Source organism: Leptodactylus fuscus, chromosome 8 (assembly GCF_031893055.1).
Source record: "Leptodactylus fuscus isolate aLepFus1 chromosome 8, aLepFus1.hap2, whole genome shotgun sequence".
Taxonomy (NCBI): Eukaryota; Metazoa; Chordata; class Amphibia; order Anura; family Leptodactylidae; genus Leptodactylus; species Leptodactylus fuscus.
In genome coordinates this window covers 16,360,929-16,385,971 of record NC_134272.1, presented here as the reverse complement: position 1 = coordinate 16,385,971, position 25,043 = coordinate 16,360,929, and the positions used below count along the sequence as shown (strand labels likewise).

The 25,043-nt window shown below is 46.5% G+C and overlaps 1 protein-coding gene across 1 annotated transcript; it reads left to right on the top strand.

Annotated features, from left to right (window-relative positions):
* The first annotated feature begins 419 nt into the window (after positions 1-419).
* CLCN7 (chloride voltage-gated channel 7) lies at positions 420-25,032 on the top strand. Its single transcript, XM_075285402.1, has 25 exons — positions 420-609; positions 5,294-5,365; positions 5,575-5,646; positions 5,729-5,794; positions 5,881-6,013; positions 6,992-7,101; positions 7,185-7,265; positions 7,616-7,678; positions 7,806-7,889; positions 9,386-9,479; positions 10,180-10,244; positions 11,803-11,919; positions 14,835-14,889; positions 14,983-15,043; positions 15,820-15,958; positions 16,222-16,315; positions 16,394-16,566; positions 18,019-18,070; positions 18,466-18,593; positions 18,926-19,011; positions 20,331-20,463; positions 20,660-20,719; positions 21,140-21,316; positions 21,398-21,478; positions 23,133-25,032. Exons 1-25 carry the CDS (start codon positions 511-513, stop codon positions 23,217-23,219), a joined length of 2,382 nt encoding a protein of 793 aa, XP_075141503.1. The 5' UTR covers positions 420-510; the 3' UTR covers positions 23,220-25,032.
* The last annotated feature ends 11 nt before the right edge of the window (positions 25,033-25,043 follow it).

The following is a 25,043-nucleotide window of genomic DNA, read 5'->3' as shown; positions in this document are numbered from 1 at the left end:
GTATGACGGTATTATCTGATCACTATATGGTACTATTATCGACTAGACACTATATGGTAGTATTATCTGAGCACTGTATGATACTATTATCCGGCACGATTCTATAGTCACTTCTTTGTCTAGCCAATACGCCATTTTTATATGCTATCCTGTCCCTTATAAGAACTCGGTGCATCATGTGCTGACAACTAAGGTAACAATTAGCCAGGCTGTACGATGACTGGCAGGTCACATGACCAGAGATGACACAGTCACATGACTAGACATGGAAAGTCCCATACTGCAGCCCATCAGGCGCTCAGGAGACTTCCCAGCAGCAGCAGCAGCAGTCACGTTCCCATGGTAACACAGCAGCCGGTCAGGACTACATTACCCGTCACCCCCCGGGCGCGCTCTCCAGATGTGTCCCTGATGACGCGCCGTAGCTGCTCAGTCACGTGACCGGCTGATCGCTGAGGTTCCGTCTGTCACATGCACAAACAGTGAGCGGAGCGGCCGCACAGAGTGAACATGGCCAATGTGGCCAACAGGGTGTCCTGGTCCGGGAGGGAACAGCCGGAGGAAGACGGGGAGAGCACCCCACTACTGAACGGGGCCAGCAACAAGCAGGTGAGGCACGGCGGGGGAACCGGGGGGCTCTGAGCAGACAGCCAGGGGGCGCTGGAATAGAGCAGGGGGTTGTATTGGGGTCACTGATTAGGGAGAATGGGGTGAGATTCTTGGGGCAGATAAGGGGGGCTGAATAGGTCTCTGGGCCTGAGGGAGGTCTGCAGGGGAGCCAGGGGTATTGGGGTGGGGGTAGGACCTGGGCAAGGCACTGGTATGGGGACTATAGGCAGGGTATGGGGGTACGTGGTAGGGGACAGGTTTGAGGTAGGAGATGCTTTAGGTCACACATGTAAGGGTGGGGTGCGAGGCAAGGCACAGGTTTAGGTACATCGGACGTAGGGGTGTAAGACTCTTAGCAGGGCACAGGTTTGGGGGACCCGCCTTCCTCCGACCCCTCATGCATCTATCCACCTAGGTCATAACACTGCACTATAGTTACATTGGGGGAGGGGGCACTTATCTTCTGTATAGGTCATATTTGCACTTGGATTCTGTTGTTAACAGCTTTTATTATGGAGTTGCCCTTTAAGCCTTTGACCCAGGCAGGGGGGTGAGCTGCTGAGAGGATTACATGGTATTTAAAGAGACGGGATCTAATAGCCGAGGAGACCAGAGCAGTCCGAGTCCTCCATGAGACGCCATATATGTGATAATACAAGCTGAGTGCATGCTGGGATTTGTAGTTCCTCAGACTGTCCTACAGAACATATAGTAGACGTCTGGTATAACATGGTATATTCTGGACTACCAGGGTGACCACCACTGTGGCATCTTCCATCCAGCAGATACATTGGCTGTCCCACCCAGCTTTCCCAGAAGCAGATAAATAAGACTTCTAAGAACTTGATACATTGTTGGTTTCTGTTTTGTACAATGTAACAATTCACTTCCTTTTTTTTATCAGTTATAAATGTCTCAGCAGTTATATCCCCCACAACTAGGGGGCGCTGTAATGCAGCAGAATGTTCTGTGAGGTGGCTGGCCTTATTAAATTGTTGCGCCCCCACAGTAGCGATGTACCCCCATTCTGTATGTGATGCATTCAGCATCCGTGTGGACGTATGACGGGAGCAGTTCAGGTCCGTGACGCTTTGTTCAGTTTTCCATGACTTGGTTGCATCATCTCTAGAACTAGAAGAAGTTTATTTTTTGTGTGGCTTGTAGAGCATGCTGGGAGTTGTAGTTTTTCAGCAGCTCCAAAAAAACAACGTGTGATTCATAGATTTAGCGACTTACTGTCACAGAGCGGAGCCGCTGCTTAGTACATGGGGGGCATCAGATAAAGCAGTTACTATCAGGAGGCTTCTCCTTACTGACACTTGTACACTTAGTGAGGTTTCACAATAGATCCTGTGGTTGTGTCCTTACCAAAATAGAAAAGTCCAGAATGAGTCAAATCAGGGGAGCGGAAAACCTACAGGACCGATGTCCTATACCACTGCTCCTGCTGGGGGAAGTAGTGAATACTGGGGAGTCCCGTACTCATCCTGAGTTACATCCTGCATTATACTCCAGAGCTGCGCTCACTATCCTGCTGGTGCAGTCACTGTGTACATACATTACATTACTTATCCTGTATTATACTCCAGAGCTGCGCTCACTATTCTGCTGGTGCAGTCACTGTGTACATACATTACATTACTTATCCTGTATTATACTCCAGAGCTGCGCTCACTATTCTGCTGGTACAGTCACTGTGTACATACATTACATTACTTATCCTGTGTTATACTCCAGAGCTGCGCTCACTATTCTGCTGGTGCAGTCACTGTGTACATACATTACATTACTTATCCTGTATTATACTCCAGAGCTGCGCTCGCTATTCTGCTGGTGCAGTCACTGTGTACATACATTACATTACTTATCCTGTATTATACTCCAGAGCTGCGCTCACTATTCTGCTGGTACAGTCACTGTGTACATACATTACATTACTTATCCTGTATTATACTCCAGAGCTGCGCTCACTATTCTGCTGGTGCAGTCACTGTGTACATACATTACATTACTTATCCTGTATTATACTCCAGAGCTGCGCTCACTATTCTGCTGGTACAGTCACTTTGTACATACATTACATTACTTATCCTGTATTATACTCCAGAGCTGCGCTCACTATTCTGCTGGTACAGTCACTTTGTACATACATTACATTACTTATCCTGTATTATACTCCAGAGCTGCGCTCACTATTCTGCTGGTAGTCACTGTGTACATACATTACATTACTTATCCTGTATTATACTCCAGAGCTGCGCTCACTATTCTGCTGGTACAGTCACTGTGTACATACATTACATTACTTATCCTGTATTATACTCCAGAGCTGCACTCACTATTCTGCTGGTACAGTCACTGTGTACATACATTACATTACTTATCCTGTATTATACTCCAGAGCTGCACTCACTATTCTGCTGGTGCAGTCACTGTGTACATACATTACATTACTTATCCTGTATTATACTCCAGAGCTGCGCTCACTATTCTGCTGGTACAGTCACTTTGTACATACATTACATTACTTATCCTGTATTATACTCCAGAGCTGCGCTCACTATTCTGCTGGTAGTCACTGTGTACATACATTACATTACTTATCCTGTATTATACTCCAGAGCTGCGCTCACTATTCTGCTGGTACAGTCACTGTGTACATACATTACATTACTTATCCTGTATTATACTCCAGAGCTACGCTCACAATTCTGCTGGTACAGTCACTGTGTACATACATTACATTACTTATCCTGTATTATACTCCAGAGCTGCACTCACTATTCTGCTGGTACAGTCACTGTGTACATACATTACATTACTTATCCTGTATTATACTCCAGAGCTGCGCTCACTATTCTGCTGGTTAATGTGATTCTGTATACTCTAGTATATATTGACCTCTTGGTGAATCTTCTTACAAGGGTCTGTGAAGAACAACCATCCAGGACGTGACGCTCTTCAGCCCTCCTTTCAGTGTGGCAGTGCTGGTTATTGTGGTACGCCGCACCTGTCGCCTGTAGTGTTTATATTAGGTGGGGTCTGTTGTGTTCGCCGTCTTACATCCGTCTCCCTGGAGGTTACGTGTCTGTGTGTGAGGAGACATAGGTGTCCTAGATGGGCCTGGCATGTGAGGGCTGTGCTCTGCATCCTGGGCCTGACCTACTTTGGTAAGACTACAACTCCCAGCATGTCCATCTCCATGTAATCCAGTGATTTCCAGCCTATGACCCTTCCTTGTCTATGTAGTCAGGCATGCTGGGAGTTGTAGTTCGAGCCACGTTGTGCAGAGCTCTTGTACTGCGCTCCGGCTCATGTAGTGTGATCTGCCGTGCACTGTCCCTTTAAATGCCTTCCTTCCTTTTAGGTCACGATCAGTCTTCTCCTGCGGTCGGTGACTAGGACTAGTCATTTCTCCCGATCCTGGAGCAGGTCACATGACTCGCACTTCATTCCTGACACGTTTACTGACTATAGTGACAATACGCCATTGTATACGACTGTCTTGAGGGCCTCACATCATATGATCCTTGGTGGTCACTACCAGATACAGTAGGATGGAGGGAGGCATTCTGGTGCATAGCCCTTTAAGAGTGCACCCTCCTGCAACCTTAACTAATAAACTGGAATTTGGGAGGGTGCGGGTTCTGGCCTATAAATAATCCTATATAATAAAAAGCCTCGCAGTTCTGGACTTCGCTGCTCTGACTGTCATGGAGTTGAGGGTTCCTACAGATTTGCCCCTCTCTGGCTGATAACAGGGAGCGGTAGCTTGTATCCAGCTGCACAGGGAGCTCAGTATGTGGCGGGCGGGATGCCAGGAGTAATCTCTGGGTGTAGTTAGTTGGCGAATCGCCCGCCCCCCCGCAGAGACAAGGCAGCGCATCTATTAGAGGCGAGGTCTTACATCATGGCCGTGCGGCCGCTCATTTCCTGATAAGACTGAGGCCTCTATTGAGAGAGTAAAGCACCATGTAATGTAATATACAGGGCGCCGCGGCCGCCTCCAGAGAGTGAGGACCACTGCGGGGGCTGACAACAGAGAGCGGTAGAGTGCATGCAACTGTCCGGCCATCACTGCCTGGATCTAATAGGAAAGGGCTGATAACAGAGAGCAATAGATTGTATGCACCAGGCCTACAGTTATTGCCTCTGTGCGGCCTGAGCAGGCTGATAACAGGGAGCAGTAGCCTGCCATTCCCCTAGAGGTAGATATTCCAGGTGACAGCGCAGCTTGTGCAGTGACTTGTGCAGATTGCTGTCACTTGTGTGGTGTTTGTGGTTCACACACTGATGGATCGCGGAGATTATCTCGGCTGGGAGCGATATGAGCCCTGAGGGGAAGCGCGGCGCTGATACAGCGTATCCATGTACCGCCCCCTCCTGGCAGTCAGCCATAAGGACGTACTGATCGGCTATACCGTCTCACGGGGCACCGTCCCTTTAAATCACTTGACTGTCAAACCTTGCAGTTGCACTTCCTGTTCTCCGGAGCAGCGCTCCTTCCTCTTCCTCTTCTATTGCCCCATAGAATCTATATAACTCGCTGTAACCGGAGTCTTATCAGCTTGACAATTAAAGGGGAACTCCATTTATATTTCCTAATCAGACATCCAGGGGCGGGGCTATATGGTAATTAGCCCCTCCCCCTTCCATTATATTGATGATTATTTTTCTCTTCTAGTTTTCTAGTTCCATCCTCTTCCGGATCGGGCAGCTCAGTACCGTGGATCTCGGCGATGACAACCAAGAGCTGGTAAGAGGTTACTGGTATGAGCGCCCCCTACAGGTGGGCTCTATAGACAATGCGTTGACCCCCCCCCCCATTCACATCCAAAGCTGCATTTAGTTTTTCAGCCGTTGAGTTCCCTGTCAAAGGTGGAATCTATGGACAATATTGCTAAATTTTATTCTCCACTCACATCCAAAGCTGCATTTAATTTTCATCAACTCTTTCTTTTGCAGGAGACAGAGTTGTCGTCGTCGATTGTCAGAGAAATCCCGCACAACGAGAACCTTCTGTCCCTGAAATATGAGGTGAGGTCCTGTGGACACCCCCAGTGTTTAGGGGTTGTCGCTCGCTGCGGTGTCGTTTCACTGTGTCGCTCCTCTGTTGCAGAGTCTGGACTATGATAATAGTGAGAACCAGCTGTTTATGGAGGAGGAGCGCAGGATCAATCACGCGGTGAGTATAACCCCCAATAATTGGTGATCCCTGCAGACAATAGCGCCCCCTGTGGTTCTCATGTTCCTGTTGTCTCCCCCCCGCAGGCGTTCCGTACCGTGGAGGTCACTCGCTGGGTCATCTGCGGGATGATCGGGATCCTCACTGGACTCATCGCTTGTTTCATTGACATTATGGTGGAGCAGCTGGCGGGGGTGAAGTACCAAGTCATAAAGAGCAGTATCCTCGGTGCGACCCCCTCCCCCTCCGCCTGACTACGACAGGAGGAGCCGTTACCCATAACAAGCAATATGGCCTCAGCACTTAAAGGGGATCTAAGAAAGCTGAGCTCTGATTGGTTAATATGGGGAGTTCCTCTTCTTATTTCCTGAAATACTCTGTGCTGCTAGATGACGATTCATCCAGTCCATAGACTTCCACACACCAGTCCTGAAATACTCTGCGCTAAGCATTTTTCCTTACTAGTATTATAGGTTATTGCATTGGTTAGCACACCTCACTTCTGAAATACTCTGTGCTGCTGTGACTCTGCTCATTACACTATGTTACTCGAAGTCTAAAGCTTCCTACAAAATCATCACACCCTTTTCCTGTAATACTCTGTGCTGCTGGCCACCCTATGCCTTCCACTCTGTACCTCTCAGTCTATGATCACCCAGCTCCTCTGTGCTGCTGTGGTGAATTCCATCTCCCTACAATCTCCCCATTAGGTAATACTCTTTTCTCAATGACATGAGCACATGAATGGACAGGGGTCACTGCCTTCCAGAATGTCAGCACACTCCCCCTCCTGAAATACTCTGTAATGCTGTGGTAAATGCTTTGATCAGCTGACTGTTACTTACCTCCCCCATGTCTTGTCCTCACTAACTTGATCACATGAATAGACAGCGTTACTGTCTCCTGTAAGGTCAGCACACTCCCCTCCTGAAATGCTCTGTGCTGCTGTGGCGTATTGCTCAATTCGCTGACTATCTGTGATCTCCTCCATGTCTTCTTGTCTTCACTAACCGGACTAAATGACTGGAGGGGTCACCGTCTCCTATAAGGTCAGCGCACTCCACTCCTGAAATACTCTGTGCTGCTGTGGCCTGATTAGCTGCAGGGTCCCTCGTCTCCTTGACTTGTAGGACGCCTCGGCCCGCTGTGATCTGCTGCTCTTCTCCTCTCTGTTGCTTTTTCTTAACCCTTGGTCAGACATTGACAAGTTCACGGAGAAGGGCGGCCTGTCGTTCTCGCTGCTGCTTTGGGCCGTACTTAATGCAGCCATAGTCATGATGGGCTCCCTGATTGTCGCCTTCATAGAGGTAAGTACATACCGCAAGGTAGGTCTGACGGGAGGAAGGTTATATCTGGTAGCTCCTCTTATATTCTGGGTGCTTCCTTCTAGCCAGTAGCGGCCGGCAGCGGGATCCCGCAGATCAAGTGTTTCCTGAATGGTGTGAAGATTCCCCATGTGGTCAGACTCAAGGTAAGGGCCGTCACCTCTACCTGCAATGCTGTTATACCTTATACTCCTCCCACATCCAAAGCTGCATCTAAAATTAGTCTCAAGCTGCATAACCTTCCATGTTTTTGCTGCCCCCTGCTGGTGTAGTGTTGTGTATACAATGCACTGCATTATGGGACTGAGATATTAGGGGTGTCAGATTATAAGGGGCACCCTCTACAGATACTAAGATTGTCATGGCTGAGAGTTGTAGTTCTACACCTGCAGGAGGTTCATGATGAATGCTGAGTGATGCAGCTTTGGGTGTGATTGGAGTATACGCTGAATGGAGGTATATTTGTCTGTATAGAGTGACATGTATTTGTTTGCAGACCCTGGTGGTGAAGGTGTGCGGGGTCATCCTGTCCGTAGTCGGAGGACTTGCAGTCGGCAAGGTGAGTGACTCTTTCAATGCCGGTCCCTAGCACTTGTAGGATTTCTTATAAGTCTGCTGTATAGTGACGCACTCTATGGACCCCACACAGTGACTATAGTGAGACGTGTGCCCTCCTCCCGTTTCAGGAAGGACCCATGATACACTCCGGGGCGGTGGTGGCGGCCGGCATCTCTCAGGGAAGGTCCACCTCTCTGAAGAAGGACTTCAAGGTCAGTGATGTCACCGAGGTGTGGGGTGTGTGTGTGTGGGCAATGATGTCAGAGAAGCGTATATGGGGGGCAGTGATGTCAGAGAAGTGTATGTGTGATGTCACCTAGGAGTGTATGGGGGGGGGGGTCAGTGCTGTCCTGGGATATTAGACAGATCATGTGTTGCTTCTCCTTACTTACTTGTCCATCCTATATTCCTTTCTTCTCTCCCTTCTTTAACTTCCTTCCTCTTGTGCGCCTTCCATCCTTTTACCTTTCCTTGTCCCTTTATCTTGCATGTCTTTCCTTCCTTCCTCTTGCACATCTCTCTTTCCCTTCCTCTTGCACGTCTTCCCTTCCTCTTGCACATCTCTCCTTCCTTCCTCTTGCACATCTCTCCTTCCTTCCTCTTGCACATCTCTCCTTCCTTCCTCTTGCACATCTCTCCTTCCTTCCTCTTGCACATCTCTCCTTCCTTCCTCTTGCACGTCTTTCCTTCTCTTCCTCTTGCACGTCTCTCCTTCCCTTCCTCTTGCACGTCTCTCCTTCCTTCCTCTTGCACGTCTTTCCTTCTCTTCCTCTTGCACGTCTTCCCTTCCTCTTGCACGTCTTCCCTTCCTCTTGCACATCTCTCCTTCCTTCCTCTTGCACGTCTTTCCTTCTCTTCCTCTTGCACGTCTCTCCTTCCCTTCCTCTTGCACATCTCTCCTTCCTTCCTCTTGCACGTCTCTCCTTCTCTTCCTCTTGCACGTCTCTCCTTCCCTTCCTCTTGCACGTCTCTCCTTCCTTCCTCTTGCACGTCTTTCCTTCCCTTCCTCTTGCACGTCTCTCCTTCCCTTCCTCTTGCACATCTCTCCTTCTCTTCCTCTTGCACATCTCTCCTTCTCTTCCTCTTGCACGTCTCTCCTTCCCTTCCTCTTGCACGTCTTTCCTTCCCTTCCTCTTGCACGTCTCTCCTTCTCTTCCTCTTGCACGTCTTTCCTTCCCTTCCTCTTGCACGTCTTTCCTTCCCTTCCTCTTGCACGTCTTTCCTTCCCTTCCTCTTGCACGTCTCTCCTTCCCTTCCTCTTGCACGTCTCTCCTTCTCTTCCTCTTGCACGTCTCTCCTTCCCTTCCTCTTGCACGTCTTTCCTTCCCTTCCTCTTGCACGTCTCTCCTTCCCTTCCTCTTGCACGTCTTTCCTTCCCTTCCTCTTGCACGTCTTTCCTTCCCTTCCTCTTGCACGTCTTTCCTTCCCTTCCTCTTGCACGTCTTTCCTTCCCTTCCTCTTGCACGTCTTTCCTTCCCTTCCTCTTGCACGTCTTTCCTTCCCTTCCTCTTGCACGTCTTTCCTTCCCTTCCTCTTGCACGTCTTTCCTTCCCTTCCTCTTGCACGTCTTTCCTTCCCTTCCTCTTGCATGTCTTTAGAATCTTATGTAACACTTTCTGATCAGGGGATTTGGAGCTTTGTATCAGATATATAATATGACCTGGTGATTATGTGGAGCTCCCCTTTAAGACGTCTTCTTCCTCTACAGATCTTTGAATACTTCCGCAGAGACACAGAGAAGAGAGACTTTGTGTCCGCAGGGGCCGCCGCCGGAGTCTCTGCAGCTTTTGGGGCCCCAGTCGGTACGGTCACTTATTACATATATACGGCATAGTGGGAGTAGTGCAGAGCGGGTAATACCTGTATCCACCACTGGGGGCTCCTCTCCTGGGCTCGCTCTGTGTGACTATTTTAGGACTGGACAGCTGCTCCCTCTTTTTAGGACTCTCTAGTTATTATTACACTGAGCCCTTCTCCGTTTTATCCACTTTCTGGAGCTTTTGCCAAGTTTCCTGGCTCGGCCTCCATCTTTGGCGGTGCAGACATGCTGGGGGTAGTAGTTTCGCAACCGGCTGCAGCCTCTTGATCTCAAGGATTTGCTAGTAAAGACTAACAAAGCTGCGGTTTAGCGTTGGGTAATGTTAGACATATTTTGTTTGTACAATCACATCATGATTTCTACTCCAGTCACATTCAAATCTGCTGTGCTACAGTCTGGGGGCGATGAAATTTACTTCTTACTCTTATCTCCCACAATGCACTGCAGAATCTTAACTAGCAAAGGCAGACGGGAAGACATAACATCCTACATACTGGATGCAGCTTTGGATGTGATTGGAGTAGCAGACACGACATGCCGGAAAACGAGAAGCTGAGAATCTTTTACTCTTCTCGAGTTCCATATTTTTCTGATTGTCCTAATTGTTCAGGTTTTAGATAATGTGAGAATTCTCGGTCTTGTGTCATACAGCGTGGTGTGATCAGGGTCTTGTCTGTCCGCAGGCGGGGTGCTTTTCAGCTTGGAGGAAGGAGCCTCGTTCTGGAACCAGCTGCTGACATGGAGAATAGTGAGTATGAATAGACTGTAAGCCGGACCACCTATCAGGAGACCCCCTGCCGCCGGGCCAGTCAGCTGTCAGTGGCGGCCGCCAGGCACACGCGGGCCTGCTCTCCATTCAGTCTCTGCCTGTTTGCAGCAGCTGTCATGTGATTCACCTGGTGGCCCCGGGTTCCTTGTACCCCCACCTGTCACCTGGGCGTCAGTCATAGACGCCACCGCTGTGGCTGACTCCTGACTCAAGTGAGTATTACTGCTTGTAAATGCCGCCATATTTAGTCCAGGATTCCTCTGTAACCAGGGTGGCGGTCAGTGCGGCATTTATAGCAAAACTTCTGAAGAATTTCTAATAAAGTCCAAGAATAACATCCAGGAGGCCGGGAGTAGACAAGGGGGCATTGTTCTGGTCACACCCGGTACTGCAGGAGGTCACGGTCACCTCAGGTCACCTCCATGAAGAAAGCCTGCATTATACCAGGACAGAGATCAGAAAAACATGTGTGCCTTAATGCAGAAATGGCGCCCCTTTCATCTGTGGGCTGTGTCGGTATTGCAGCCTAGTACCTATCATGGGAATACTGCAGTACTGAATGTAGCCTGCGGCCAAGAGTGGTGCTGTTAGTGAGAGGCAGCCATGCTGTCATGCATTCTGGGAGATGTAGTATTATCATCATGTACGGTACAAGCCTGACGTAGAAAACTACAAAGCAGTGCATCAGAGTACATTTAGTATTTGGGGTTTCAGCTAAAATCTTTGGATGCAGCTGGAACTTTATGGTTGTGAATGCAGCTTTGTCTGTGAGTGGAGTTTAATAATAATTGTGTCGGAGGGCATTGCAGTTGTGTATACAGATCTGGCTGTGACTGTAGTATAATAATTGTGAATGCAGCTCCGACTGTGACTGGAGTTATATTTGTAAATGCAGCTTTGGATGTGACTGTAGAATAATAATTGTGAATGTTGCTCTGTATGAATCCAGGTTATAATCTTTGTAAGTGCAGATCTATATGTGACTAGGGTATAACAATATGCTGCAGTTCAGTATGTGACCGGGGCATCGTAATTGTGAATGCATTTCTGTTAAATCATGTGTTATACTCCAGTCACAACTGAAACTGCATGGTATGTATAGCAAAGTAGAGTGCAGTAGTGCACACACTGTATCGCCTGTATATCCAGTCAGCTGATGGCGGCAGTGTTGTGGACGGCGCGGGGCGGTCACCTCTGATGTCTGGTGTTCCCCTCTCCCCCGTGTGTCACTGATCTCTTCTAGAGATGAGCGAACACTATTCGAAAATCCCGTTTCGAATAGCACGCACCCATAGGAATGAATGGACGCAGCCGGCGCGCAGGGGGTTAAGTCAGCGTGCCGGACGCTTCCATTCAGTCCTATGAGTGCGTGCTATTCAAAACGGCCGTTTCGAATAGTGTTCGCTCATCTCTAATTCTCTTGCAGACTGACCCATGTAGCAGAGCTGAGGATGTCACATGCTATTCCATTAGATCTTTTCCACTGACTGATTTTTTTCCACTTTCCACTGACTGGTTTATGATTCTCTCCCTCCAGTTTTTCGCCTCCATGATCTCCACCTTCACCCTGAACTTCGTCCTGAGCTTCTACAACCGCAAACCAGGCGACCTCTCCAACCCCGGTCTCATCAACTTTGGGAGGTTTGACACAGATGTGAGTCGACCGCAACCAAAAAGTTTCCTATGGTGGCATTTTAGGATAGTATTGAGTGACCCCGGAGTTCTGGAACTTTTTGTTTTTCCTCTGTTGTTCCTCCTGGAAGTGTATGACTATATTGCTAAGTAAATATTATCACACAACGCACTTACACTGACCAATCGGCGCTGACACCGTACACCCTACTGACAACAGGAAGGTCAACACCTAGAGATGAGCGAGTACTATTACTAATAGCATGCACCCATAGGAATGAATGGAAGCAGCAGGCACGCTGACTTTGTCGGCGGCCGGCCACTTAACCCCCTGCATGCCAGCTGCGTCCATTCATTCCTATGGGTGCGTGCTATTCCAAACGGGAGTTTCGAATAGTACTCGCTCATCTCTAATAACACCCAATGGTTAGTTTGTTCATACATTTCCAAGAGGAATAGCAGAGGGACATCACAATGCAAATTCTAAGAAAAGTTCCAGGATTGTGATTTCATGGCTAAAACAAGTATTTCCTATACGTGACATGTCGCTCTTCTTTGCTCATTTTCCTTAATCCATCTACTTCCGTTTTTCGATACGCCGCTGTCTTTCCACTGAGGTCTTTCTTGGAATTTATTGTCCTCTCCATGACTGTAGTAATTCCATGTCAGTCGGGGATTTCCAGTCTTCTCACCATTTTTTAAGACTTCTGCTTTTTGCCAAGATTATTCACACTGATACATTGTAACAAACCCTCAGCTGCCTAAGCAGGACAAAATCAGATGGGTGCATAGTACATTGTGTTCCTTCACTGACAACAAGCAGAGATCCTGGTAAGGAGCAGATACATAAAACCTTCTAGACTGAGTGCACACTAGATGTTAAGGATTATGAGGGGTTTGGGGCCTTCAGGCCAAGAAGATAGAAACAGTCAGTTCATTGTTCCTCCTCACAACAGGGCTGCAGCTATGTACTGCATGTGACATGATCGTGTTTGGATTACATGGATATTGACGCGCCCCCCCCCCCACTTTCCCTAATATATATATCTCTATATATAATAAGTAAGTCACAAGAGAAGCGCATGGTCTAATGGGAGAGGTCCTCACCCTCAGGTTATCCCCATGATTTACAGGAAGGTTATATAACTGACTGGTGCTGGCAACTTTTCTTCTTCCTTCCCCCAATATGTGTGAACCTCTGGACAGTGTATAAATGTAATATTATCATTATATGTCTATTTTCTATAATACTGCACCTATATACAAGAATATAACTACTATAATACTACCCCCTATGTACAAGACTATAACTACTATAATACTGCTCCTATGTACAAGAATATAACTACTATAATACTATTCCTATGTACAAGAATATAACTACTATAATACTGCTCCTATATACAAGAATATAACTGCTATAATACTACTCCTATGTACAAGAATATATCTACTATAATACTGCCCCCTATGTACAAGAATATAACTACTATAATACTGCCCCCTATGTACAAGAATATAACTACTATAATACTACCTCCTATGTACAAGAATATAACTACTATAATACTGCTCCTATGTACAAGAATATAACTACTATAATACTACTCCTATGTACAAGAATATAACTATTATAATACTGCCTTCTATGTACAAGAATATAACTACTATAATACTACCTCCTATGTACAAGAATATAACTACTATAATACTGCTCCTATGTACAAGAATATAACTACTATAATACTGCTCCTATGTACAAGAATATAACTACTATAATACTGCCTCCTATGTACAAGAATATAACTACTATAATACTGCTCCTATGTACAAGAATATAACTACTATAATACTGCTCCTATGTACAAGAATATAACTACTATAATACTACCTCCTATGTACAAGAATATAACTACTATAATACTGCTCCTATGTACAAGAATATAACTACTATAATACTACTCCTATGTACAAGAATATAACTATTATAATACTGCCTTCTATGTACAAGAATATAACTACTATAATACTGCATCTATGTACAAGAATATAACTACTATAATACTACCTCCTATGTATAAGAATATAACTACTATAATACTACCTCCTATGTACAAGAATATAACTACTATAATACTACCTCCTATGTACAAGAATATAACTACTATAATACTACCTCCTATGTACAAGAATATAACTACTATAATACTACTCCTATGTACAAGAATATAACTACTATAATACTACCTCCTATGTACAAGAATATAACTACTATAATACTACCTCCTATGTACAAGAATATAACTACTATAATACTGCTCCTATATACAAGAATATAACTGCTATAATACTACTCCTATGTACAAGAATATATCTACTATAATACTGCTCCTATGTACAAGAATATAACTACTATAATACTACTCCTATGTACAAGAATATAACTATTATAATACTACTCCTATGTACAAGAATATATCTACTATAATACTGCTCCTATGTACAAGAATATAACTACTATAATACTACCCCTATGTATAAGAATATAACTACTATAATACTACTCCTATGTACAAGAATATAACTATTATAATACTGCCTTCTATGTACAAGAATATAACTACTATAATACTACCTCCTATGTACAAGAATATAACTACTATAATACTACCTCCTATGTACAAGAATATAACTACTATAATACTACTCCTATGTACAAGAATATAACTACTATAATACTACCCCTATGTATAAGAATATAACTACTATAATACTACTTCTATGTACAAGAATATAACTACTATAATACTGCCCTCTATGTACAAGAATATAACTACTATAATACTACCCCCATATGTGTGAATATAACTACTATAATACTGCCCCCATATGTGTAAGAATATAACTACATCATCTATGTCTTTGGGTGTCTTCTAGGAGAACAGCTACAAGTACTTTGAGCTTCCGATCTTTATTGGTATGGGAGCAGTAGGTGAGTCTTAGTGATATGGCGGTCATAGTGATGCTGATAATACTGATATCTGTTAGTATAACACTGTGTGACTTGCTGTGCTCTGTTTGGCAGGAGGAATGCTGGGGGCGCTGTTTAACGCCCTGAATAACTGGCTGACCATGTTTAGGATCAGGTAATGTGACTTTGCCCCTACCGTTGTTGCTGTGGATTTTGGACTCCTCAGACACTGCAGTATTGCTTATTGATATGTAGCTTTGTTCATCCTGAGCCTGCTGGTTCATGAGCAGGATAATAGTCACAGTCGTATTAGTAAAGTGGGCTGAAAACGTGATTTTCGTCTCAGTCTCTGTGGAAAGCTGGGTGCTCCCCGTTATTAGTACTATTCCAGTCCTGGTGTCTGCAGCGTTGCGCTTTGTCGTTACAATGTCTCGGCCCATGTTTTAGCCATTAACCTCCTGCAGAAGCGATCTGCGTCTAGAAGTGGCCGGATCGGGGATATTTAATCCTTCTCTTCCTCAGAAACCTCATCTCTCATGTAGTTTTAGGATTTGACAAATTTAGGAAAATTTTAGGAAGTAATTAATGACGTTACCCATGGCCTGTAGACGGCGGTGCGGCGGCGTCCTGTCATGGCAGACTGCGGGGGAGGAACTGGCTCTGATCCTTTAATTACAAATTCAGGTGTCCGGGCTCCGTCCACATGAGAAATAGGGTCGGGTAGGGGGTTCTATATACTGCTATATACATGACTTCCCCCTTCATCCCGAACAATGGTATGACCCCCTAATAAGACTCTACGTAGGTGGCCTGTCCATGCGGTAAGTGTATATGGCGGCTGAGCCCCCCGGGGAGTGGGCAATAGTGATATTTCTATAGGGCAGTAAATAGTGTCCTGTCCCTTTAAGAAATGCGTTGCGTCGTATAATGGCCGGGCCTATGTCTCGTCAGGTATCTACACAGACGCTGCCTGCAGGTGATAGAAGCCATGTTGGTTGCCGCCGTGACGGGCACCGTGTCCTTCGTGATGATTTATTGCTCCTCGGACTGCCAGCCGGTGAGGGAGAGCTCCGGGGAGTACAACTTACAGGTAACGCGCTCCTGTCACTCACTAAAGGGTTTCTTCTCCATTCACACCCAAAGCTAAATCCGAAATTTCGCTTGTTTCCGGTTCCCAGACAGCAGGGCCTTGTGCGGGTCACATGTCTGACAATTAGTCGTCTGTTTGCAAGGGCAACCAGCTGAAAGCTTTGGCTGTAACTGGAGAAGATGACTTAAGTTTGTTAAGGGCCTCCATTTTTTTTGGTAAAAGTCCCCCCCCCCCACATTACCTTTGTGCTCCTCTTCCTCCAGCTGTTCTGTGCAGATGGCGAATACAATGCAATGGCGTCGGCGTTCTTCACTACCCCAGAAAGCAGTGTGCGCCGTCTCTTCCATGACCCGGCCGGTGAGCTTTTCTTCCTACTTCCCCTCATCTCTGTGGTTGCTGCTGACTGACTCCCCTCCTTGCCTATGTTCTCCGTAGGTTCCTTTAACCCGCAGACCCTGGGCCTCTTCACCCTCCTCTACTTCTTCCTGGCATGCTGGACGTATGGCCTGACCGTATCCGCCGGGGTCTTCATCCCGTCCCTCCTCCTGGGGGCAGCCTGGGGTCGTCTCTTTGGAATCCTAATAACCAGCATCTCTAATGACACCACTGTAAGTGTCTGCAGGTTGTAGAGCTCGTTGTGTTCTATCTGCACCTGGGAAAGCTGGGTGACCGCCAGTTAGAGGTTGTCGCCTAACGTTTCCTAGGTAAAGTATAGGAAGAGTCTGAAATAGCTGTGTGTCTACTAGGCTGAGTGCAATGAAGGTAGGCTTACTGGTCACCCAGCTTTCCCAGGTACAGATATTACCATGTTTATCTAATGACCATGATATTCCCTGCTCATGAGATGTAGCAGTGTTGACTGTGTTCACATATAGCAGTACATTCCTGTGACTAGATGTAGCAGAGTTGACTGTGTTCACACATATTACAGTACATTCCCGTGACTAGATGTAGCAGAGTTGACTGTGTTCACACATATTACAGTACATTCCCGTGACTAGATGTAGCAGAGTTGACTTTGCTCACATATAGCAGTACATTCCTGTGACTAGATGTAGCAGAGTTGATTGTGTTCACATATTACAGTATGTTCCTGTGACTAGATATAGCAGTGTTGACTGTGTTCACATATATAGCAGTACGTTCCTGTAACTAGATATAGCAGAGTTGATTGTGTTCACATATATAGCAGTACGTTCCTGTAACTAGATATAGCAGAGTTGATTGTGTTCACATATTACAGTATGTTCCTGTGACTAGATGTAGCAGAGTTGACTTTGTTCACATATATAACAGTACGTTCCTGTGACTAGATGTAGCAGAGTTGACTGTGTTCACATATATAGCAGTACATTCCCGTGACTAGATGTAGCAGAGTTGACTTTGTTCACATATAGCAGTACATTCCTGTGACTAGATGTAGCAGAGTTGATTGTGTTCACATATTACAGTATGTTCCTGTGACTAGATATAGCAGTGTTGACTGTGTTCACATATATAGCAGTACGTTCCTGTAACTAGATATAGCAGAGTTGATTGTGTTCACATATTACAGTATGTTCCTGTGACTAGATGTAGCAGAGTTGACCGTGTTCACATATATAGCAGTACGTTCCTGTGACTAGATGTAGCAGAGTTGACCGTGTTCACATATATAGCAGTACGTTCCTGTGACTAGATGTAGCAGAGTTGACTGTGTTCATATATAGTAGTACGTTCCTGTGACTAGATGTAGCAGAGTTGACCGTGTTCACATATATAGCAGTACGTTCCTGTGACTAGATGTAGCAGAGTTGACCGTGTTCACATATATAGCAGTACGTTCCTGTGACTAGATGTAGCAGAGTTGACCGTGTTCACATATATAGCAGTACGTTCCTGTGACTAGATGTAGCAGAGTTGACTGTGTTCACATATATAGCAGTATGTGCCTGGTCATTAGATGTAGTAGAGTTGACCGTGTTCACACATATAGCAGTACGTTCCTATGACTAGATATAGCAGAGCTGACTATGTTCCCGCTGCACGCTCTAACCTCCCGTGTCTCCTGTATTGTGCAGTCATGGGCCGATCCTGGGAAGTACGCCTTAATGGGAGCAGCAGCTCAGCTCGGTGAGTGTTTCAGCAGACCGAGGATTATATTTCTGGAATTTCCGCATTTATTGATCCCCCGTGTGGCCGCACTGAGCGTTTACACAGATGGGGAGTAGTAATCATGTTCACTGCACCGTGATACTACAACCCCCAACATACACACAGGACCCCACGACATGCTGGGAGTTACAGCAAACCATATGGGGTTTCCAGTACCCAAAGAGCTGACCTCCAGATAAATTAATCTGTAGCACCACTAGGGGAGCCCACTGAATACAGATTGAGACAGCTGCCATAGCTCCCCCTAGTGGTACATACAGGCAACCTGTGATGTATCATCAGCAGGGGGTTTGGAGCTCTGTACCAGACACATATACCCCGGCTGTTGTTATATCTGGTCTCCTCCATTACAGGTGGAATAGTCAGGATGACGTTGAGCCTCACAGTTATCATGGTAGAAGCCACGGGGAACGTCACCTACGGTTTCCCGATCATGCTTGTCCTCATCACAGCCAAGATTGTCGGAGATCTGTTCATTGAGGTTTGTTGGAGTGGGAATGGAGTCCAGGGTGGTCTGCTTTATTCTATGGGGAAATCTGGTAATGTGTTACATTTTCCTGCAGCACCCCCACAGGAGAAATGAAGCATTACACCATGGGAGGACTTTATAATAAGTGAATGTTTTGAGTCCTCCAGATAAGGGTGGGGTAGTGGGGGGTCACTTTATTCTTTATAGAGCATAGCAGCCGTATGGATCACAAATGGGCTTTATAAAGCAGATATTCCCTTTTATACCACCTCTGCTTGCTGTCAGTGTATACAGGCTGCAGATCTCTATGGTACTAACCTGTCCTCTCTACTTTTCACATACAGGGCCTCTATGACCTTCATATCAAGCTGCAGAGCGTCCCGTTCTTACATTGGGAGGCCCCCGTCACTTCGCACTCCCTCGCCGCCAAGTCAGTGACTACAGATTCTGATGTTTTTGCATTTTTTTTATATGCTGGAATTCAGTTCATGCCCACCACAGAGCCCTTCTACAGCTCCCTATAGGGCAATAGTCTCCCAGGGGTGGGGGCGACACACTCCTTACTGCTGTACCTGGCACAGTGACACTGATAGGATTGTGGCTGCTCCTGGTACTGCAGCTCAGGCCAGTCAAGTGCAGTACCAGACGCAGCCTTACTCCTAGAGATGTCGCTATTGCAGTTAGGACTGGGATTTTTTCAGGGATATTCTTTACGTTTACAATTCCTTTAATTGGCTATTGAGATTTTGGATTGAAATATTGATCACCTATCCTCAGAACAGGGTCATCAATCTCTGCGGGTCTGACATCTTAATCATCTGATCGAAGCAGCACTTGTTACAGGTCATGTTACTTCACGTTCATTGGTCACATGACCAGGTTGTGACTTAGTCCCTTGTTACCGATTAGGCTGAGCTGCAATACCAAGCACTGCCACTATACAATGTACGGCGCTGTGCTTGGCATTAAGTTTTGAAGTCTCGGAAAACCTTGTTTCTGCTATTATGCCCCCTTTAAGTAGCGGGCACGCCTGTGGAGCATACATGATCCTCTTCCATGCTATAATGGAGGCAGATAATACTCCGTGACCCGTTTTACGATGATGTTTCATGGTTTTCATAGTGTCAGTAATCGCAGTGATCTGTGGATTGTCTATGGTCAGGATATCCGGAATCTTCTACAGCCCTGAAATATTTGGTGAAGCGGAGAAAAGAATGAATGACGCCATTCACGGGCAAGGGACTACAGCTGTAGAGACGTTCTGGAGGCTGGGGGTAGTAGTACTGCAATGTATGGGATAATGTCCTGAATTCACTGATCGGTGGGGATCTGACCTCTCGGACCCCTACCAAAAATGGAGTCGCCACTGGGGTTCCCTACATATTACTGAAAGGGCTGCAGCACTGACTAGGGCTGTGGCTGTCTGATCGGTGGACGAACCAGAGGTCATGTCATATCCTAACAATATAAGATGGAAATATCCCTTTAAATTGAATGGGACTGAGCTGTAATACCAAACACAGCCTATAGACGAAGGGGGTGCTGTTTCTAGGGAGCCAGATCTTCCTTCGAGTCTTAGGTTGTGCAGTAAGTGAAGGACTGCTGTGCAATTCTCCGATCTCTGCTGCCATCTAGTGGTGTTTTTAGGTCATTGCAGCTAGATTAGGTACAATGCGTCTGTGATGGTTTTATCCAAATGTTCTATACAACAAAGCTCTTCAAGGTTCATTTTCTTCCCTCTTCTACCAGAGAAGTGATGAGTACGCCAGTCACCTGTCTGCGCAGGAGGGAGAAGGTCGGCCTCATTGTGGACATACTGAGCCAAACCACCTCCAACCACAACGGCTTTCCTGTAGTAGAGAACGGTGCGAATACTGGCCAGGTGAGCAATGTGTGATACCCCTGCCCCCTCCCGTGACACCTGACAGCAGGGTCTGACTACAGGGGGTGTAGAGGGAGATGGTTCACTCCGCAAGTTAACTTTATTTTAGATTAATTGCAAAAGTATACACATCCATTAATAGTATGTCGAAATAAAAAATAAATACAATTTTCTATATGTTTCTATTTTTTTTCAGCCTCCTCGGTTATGTGGATTGATCTTAAGATCTCAGCTGATTGTGCTCCTCAAACACAAGGTATGTCCAAAGGGGCGGGGTCAATGCATTATTGAAATAAGGGGCGGGGCCTATAGTTTGGGGGTAAATCGGGGGATGGCATTACAAATGACTTTTTAATATGGATCTGAAATGTTGGTAAGTAGGGGTGCAGGGACATGGGGGCTTGTGGGGAGTCCCTAATGGAAGTGTCACATGTCACTGAGATGATGGAGATGAGCGATGACATCAGCAGTCCTCCATGATGATGCGAGCGACTCTCTGTCCTTCAGCTGTAGTGACATCTAGTGGTCAGTGTGAAAACTGTGATAATTCACCATAGATTCTTACATAGACTGTAGAGACCAACTAAATAAGGTGCCCCCCAATAGCAATGGCTACGGGGTCGGGGTGGCTGGTACATGGTCATACTTATGGCTTCGGCCCTCTATCTGATTTTAGGTTTTTGTTGAGAGGGAGAATCTGAGTCTCATCCAGCGGCGCTTGAAGTTGAAAGACTTCCGGGACGCTTATCCTCGCTTCCCCCCCATCCAGTCTATACACGTGTCCCAGGACGAGCGGGAATGTCTGATGGACATGACAGAGTTCATGAACCCCACCCCCTACACCGTACCGCAGGTACCGCAGTCACACCCCGCCTGGTATTCTGTTGTGTCATGATCTGTGGTAATAACCTGATACATAACCTGTCATTCACAGGAAGCCTCACTGCCGCGGGTCTTCAAGTTATTCCGAGCCCTCGGCCTCCGGCATCTGGTGGTGGTGGATAATCATAACAGGGTGAGTGACCCCCCACCCCCGCCTCTGGCACAGATGTTGTGGGGCGATATGTCCGCTATGACTTTACCTCCCAGCAGTCTTGTCCCCTCCTTGTTCATTGCACTTCGCCTGAGGCCTCATCCACTCCCTTACTCTCTGCAGTCACCTGCACTCTCATCTGCTCCCCCTCTTACTTTGCCTGTGGTCTCTCTCTCTGACCTTTGTCGTCTGTATTTTCGTGCTCTACTCCTTTCTCTCTACATTCACCTGCTCTCTTTTCCCCTTGCCCTCTGCCTTTGTCCCTCTCTGGGTTCTCCTGCGCTCTCCTCCCTTGGCCTGCACGTGTTTCTGGTATTTGCAGACACTTTTTCCCTCCTCCTCCCCCGCTGTGTATTTCCGGCCCTCCTCGCCTCCTTTGCCTATGTGCTTACCCTTTCATATTTTTCTGCTACATTTTGCTTACTATTTCTCTCCCTGTCCTCTTGCCAATTTCACCTGTGCTCTCACCCCTTGCCCATTTGCTCACTAATTTTACCTGCCCTCACCCCTACCATCCTCTTGATCAGACCTGGGCAATGTACGACCCGCGGGCCACATCCGGCCCTCTGACTGCTTCTATCTGGCCCGCATAGCTAGTGGAAGTTTTTTCAAGGACCTGTGATGATGTCATCACAGCCTATCACCAGGATAGGCTATGACTCGTTAGTGGGCGGAGCCACACGGGACTGTGTTCTTCCTGCAAGCTGCCGGCAATGGAGGCTGCTGGATGATAAAGAGAGAAGAGACAGCATGTGTGAGCAAGAGGGGGGACTAGGGGCAGATATAGGGGGGCAGGTAAACTGAATGCACATGGAGGGGGACATTAAACTAGGGGTAGATGGAGGAGGATATTAAACCATGGGGGGGTAGCTGGAGGGGGACATGTCTGCCTCTAGTTGCCCCCAGTTTAATGTCCCCCTCCAGCTGCCTCAGTTTAATGTACCCTCTAGTTTCTGCTAGTCTATACTGGGGCACCAGGAGAGGGACTTAATACTGTGGGATATTTGGAGAGAAATGTTATAATGTGGGGGGGGGGGGGGGGGGGGGTATAATGTTAGGGTGACTGTAGGAGGATTATACTTTGTGGGGCACCTGATTGAGAATGGGCAAAGTCAGCGGAGAAGCAGGTTGAGCTAAATTTGCCGCAGCGCGCATGGCCCTCTAGAACCGTTACAATTTCTCATGTGGCCCCACGGGAAAATTAATTGCCCACCCCTGCTCTTGATCATTCATTTCACCAGAACTCTTCTCCTCACCCCCCCAACATCCCCCTGCCCTCCTGCTCACTCAATTCACCTGCACTCTCACCTCGCTGCCCTCCTGCGCACTCAATTCACCTGCACTCTCACCCCCCCCCCCCCTCCTGGTCACTCATCTCACCTGCACTCTCACCTTTTAGCTGCTCCTGCTTTTCACTTTTCTTTGCCCCCCACCCCCCTGTTGTCCACTCCATCTTGCCCGCCTCTTACCCATCATGCCCTTTCTTTTTGACTCTTGTGTTCCCTTCCCCTTTTGCCTTCCACCCTCTTCCTACTCTCACTCCTCTCCTTCTGCTGGATTTTGTCTTTGGTCCTCCTCCCCATAGGTCCCTTGTGTTTCACCTCCTCACTGAGCTGTATTATCTTTTCCCCTGCAGGTCGTGGGTTTAGTAACCAGAAAAGACCTTGCCCGTTATCGTATCGGGAAGAACGGCCTGGAGGAGCTGTCCCTGGCGCAGACGTGATGGCGACATTACCGCCATTTTATATTCTTCTTCTTTCTTTATGCGGACTTTCAGCAGTTGTGAGAACTTACCGCACTGTTCAGACCTGACTGCACTGAGGTGACCTCTGCTCCTGGACCTAATAACTGGGCGGCCGCAGACTCTTCCTCCTCCTACACTGGTCACACCTAAATCTACAGCTCTGCGGCCAGTCCTCAGTGTTAGACGCTCCAGAGCCGGCCGTAACGTGTCTGCAGAAGCGGCCATTATAGTTTACTCCTGTACAAGCACACGATCCCGCTGACGGTACCTGCACACACCTCTCTTATTTTACAGTATAACATGCTGAACTGCTACACTTACAATGCTCTAGTCACATCCAAAGCTGCCTTCAGAATTCCTTTTTTCCTTATCTCTCAGGTTGCAGACTGTACATCTCACTGCTGCCACCTGCTGGCTCTACTGAATAGCACTAAATGGAATTGTGAATGCAGCTTTGTATGTGACTGGAGTATAACCAGTCTAAACCAAATCGATTTTATACTGTGAACCGATGGACTAAACCAAGTCCTAGAGCCATACTGATCCACAGAGACTTGAAAAAAAAATTCAGCAGTTCTGAAAAAATTCAATCCTTATGGTTGCTGTTTCCAGAAAATAATAAAAAAAATTATAATTTTTATTTAAAAATCTTATTAAATGTATAAGAATAATTTAGATTTACTCCAGATGACGACGTCACGCTCTCGGATCTTAGGCGTAGCGGTCGTTTTTGCTCGCTACGTGTCACAGTGTCCTGTCTGCGACTTCTTTTCAATGGGGATCAGGTTACTTTGTATTGCTGGGGTGGTAGCTAAGCATTGTGGGAAACCTGTGGGGTGAAGGGTCATGCAAAGCCAAGGGTGAAGCTGCCGCTATCTGCCGTCACTTATTTCCCTTCATTATTCTCCATATATTGGTTTTCTGGGTGTAAGTGAAAAGGAATAGCAAAAAATTAATTTTTTTTTTTATAAGTTATTTTTTAATTTTTTTTGCAACTTATACGTTGCAGCTAGAGGGCGCCAAGACTGGCACATCTGCATAGCCATGTATACACAGAGATTTCCATTTACCGACATCACTTTAAGCTAAATTCTAACTTTAAGGGGGCAAGAGAAATATCGAATTCATTCCCATTTAAAGTGCACTTTACCCCATGATGGGTATATTTAAAGGAGATGCCACTTACTGATTGTTCTGCCCTCGGGAACTCACTGCTGCTCCTCCTGGGATGGGATTTTAAAAGTGGAAGTAGCCAAATGGACCAATCAGATTTAAAAATTTGAAAACTGGCTCCTCCCATGAGTAACCCCACCCCCAAGGAACTTTGCTCCCCTTTGAATGGCAAATTCTGCATTTCAGTACATTAAAAAATCTGACCTTTTGATCTAAATGAGAAAATTGATTATATTCTTTGAATACTTTGTGTTTCTTGACTCTATCTACATCCGCCCCCACGATTCAGCACCCGTATAGCGCTGGTACCACTGCGGTGCACCCAAATAACCAGCTCCAGGACCTTCAGCAGGGAACTCGCAACCGTCTTCACTAAGTGACCACTTGCTATAGAAGCCAAATACAATATAAATTCCTGACAGGGTTGTTTTTTAATCTCTGAGCCCCCGGGGTGTGCGAGTGTGGATGGAAGGACATGCGTAGGTGAGTGCTCGTGTGATGGGTGCTCTGCTTGGAGACGTAAGGTGTCATTTTATAATAGATTCTGTTCTACAATTTGCTGCTGTTAAATAAACCAATTAGTTCACCTGCAACTATTTTGTCTGTAATTCCTTTTCAAATAAAAAATCA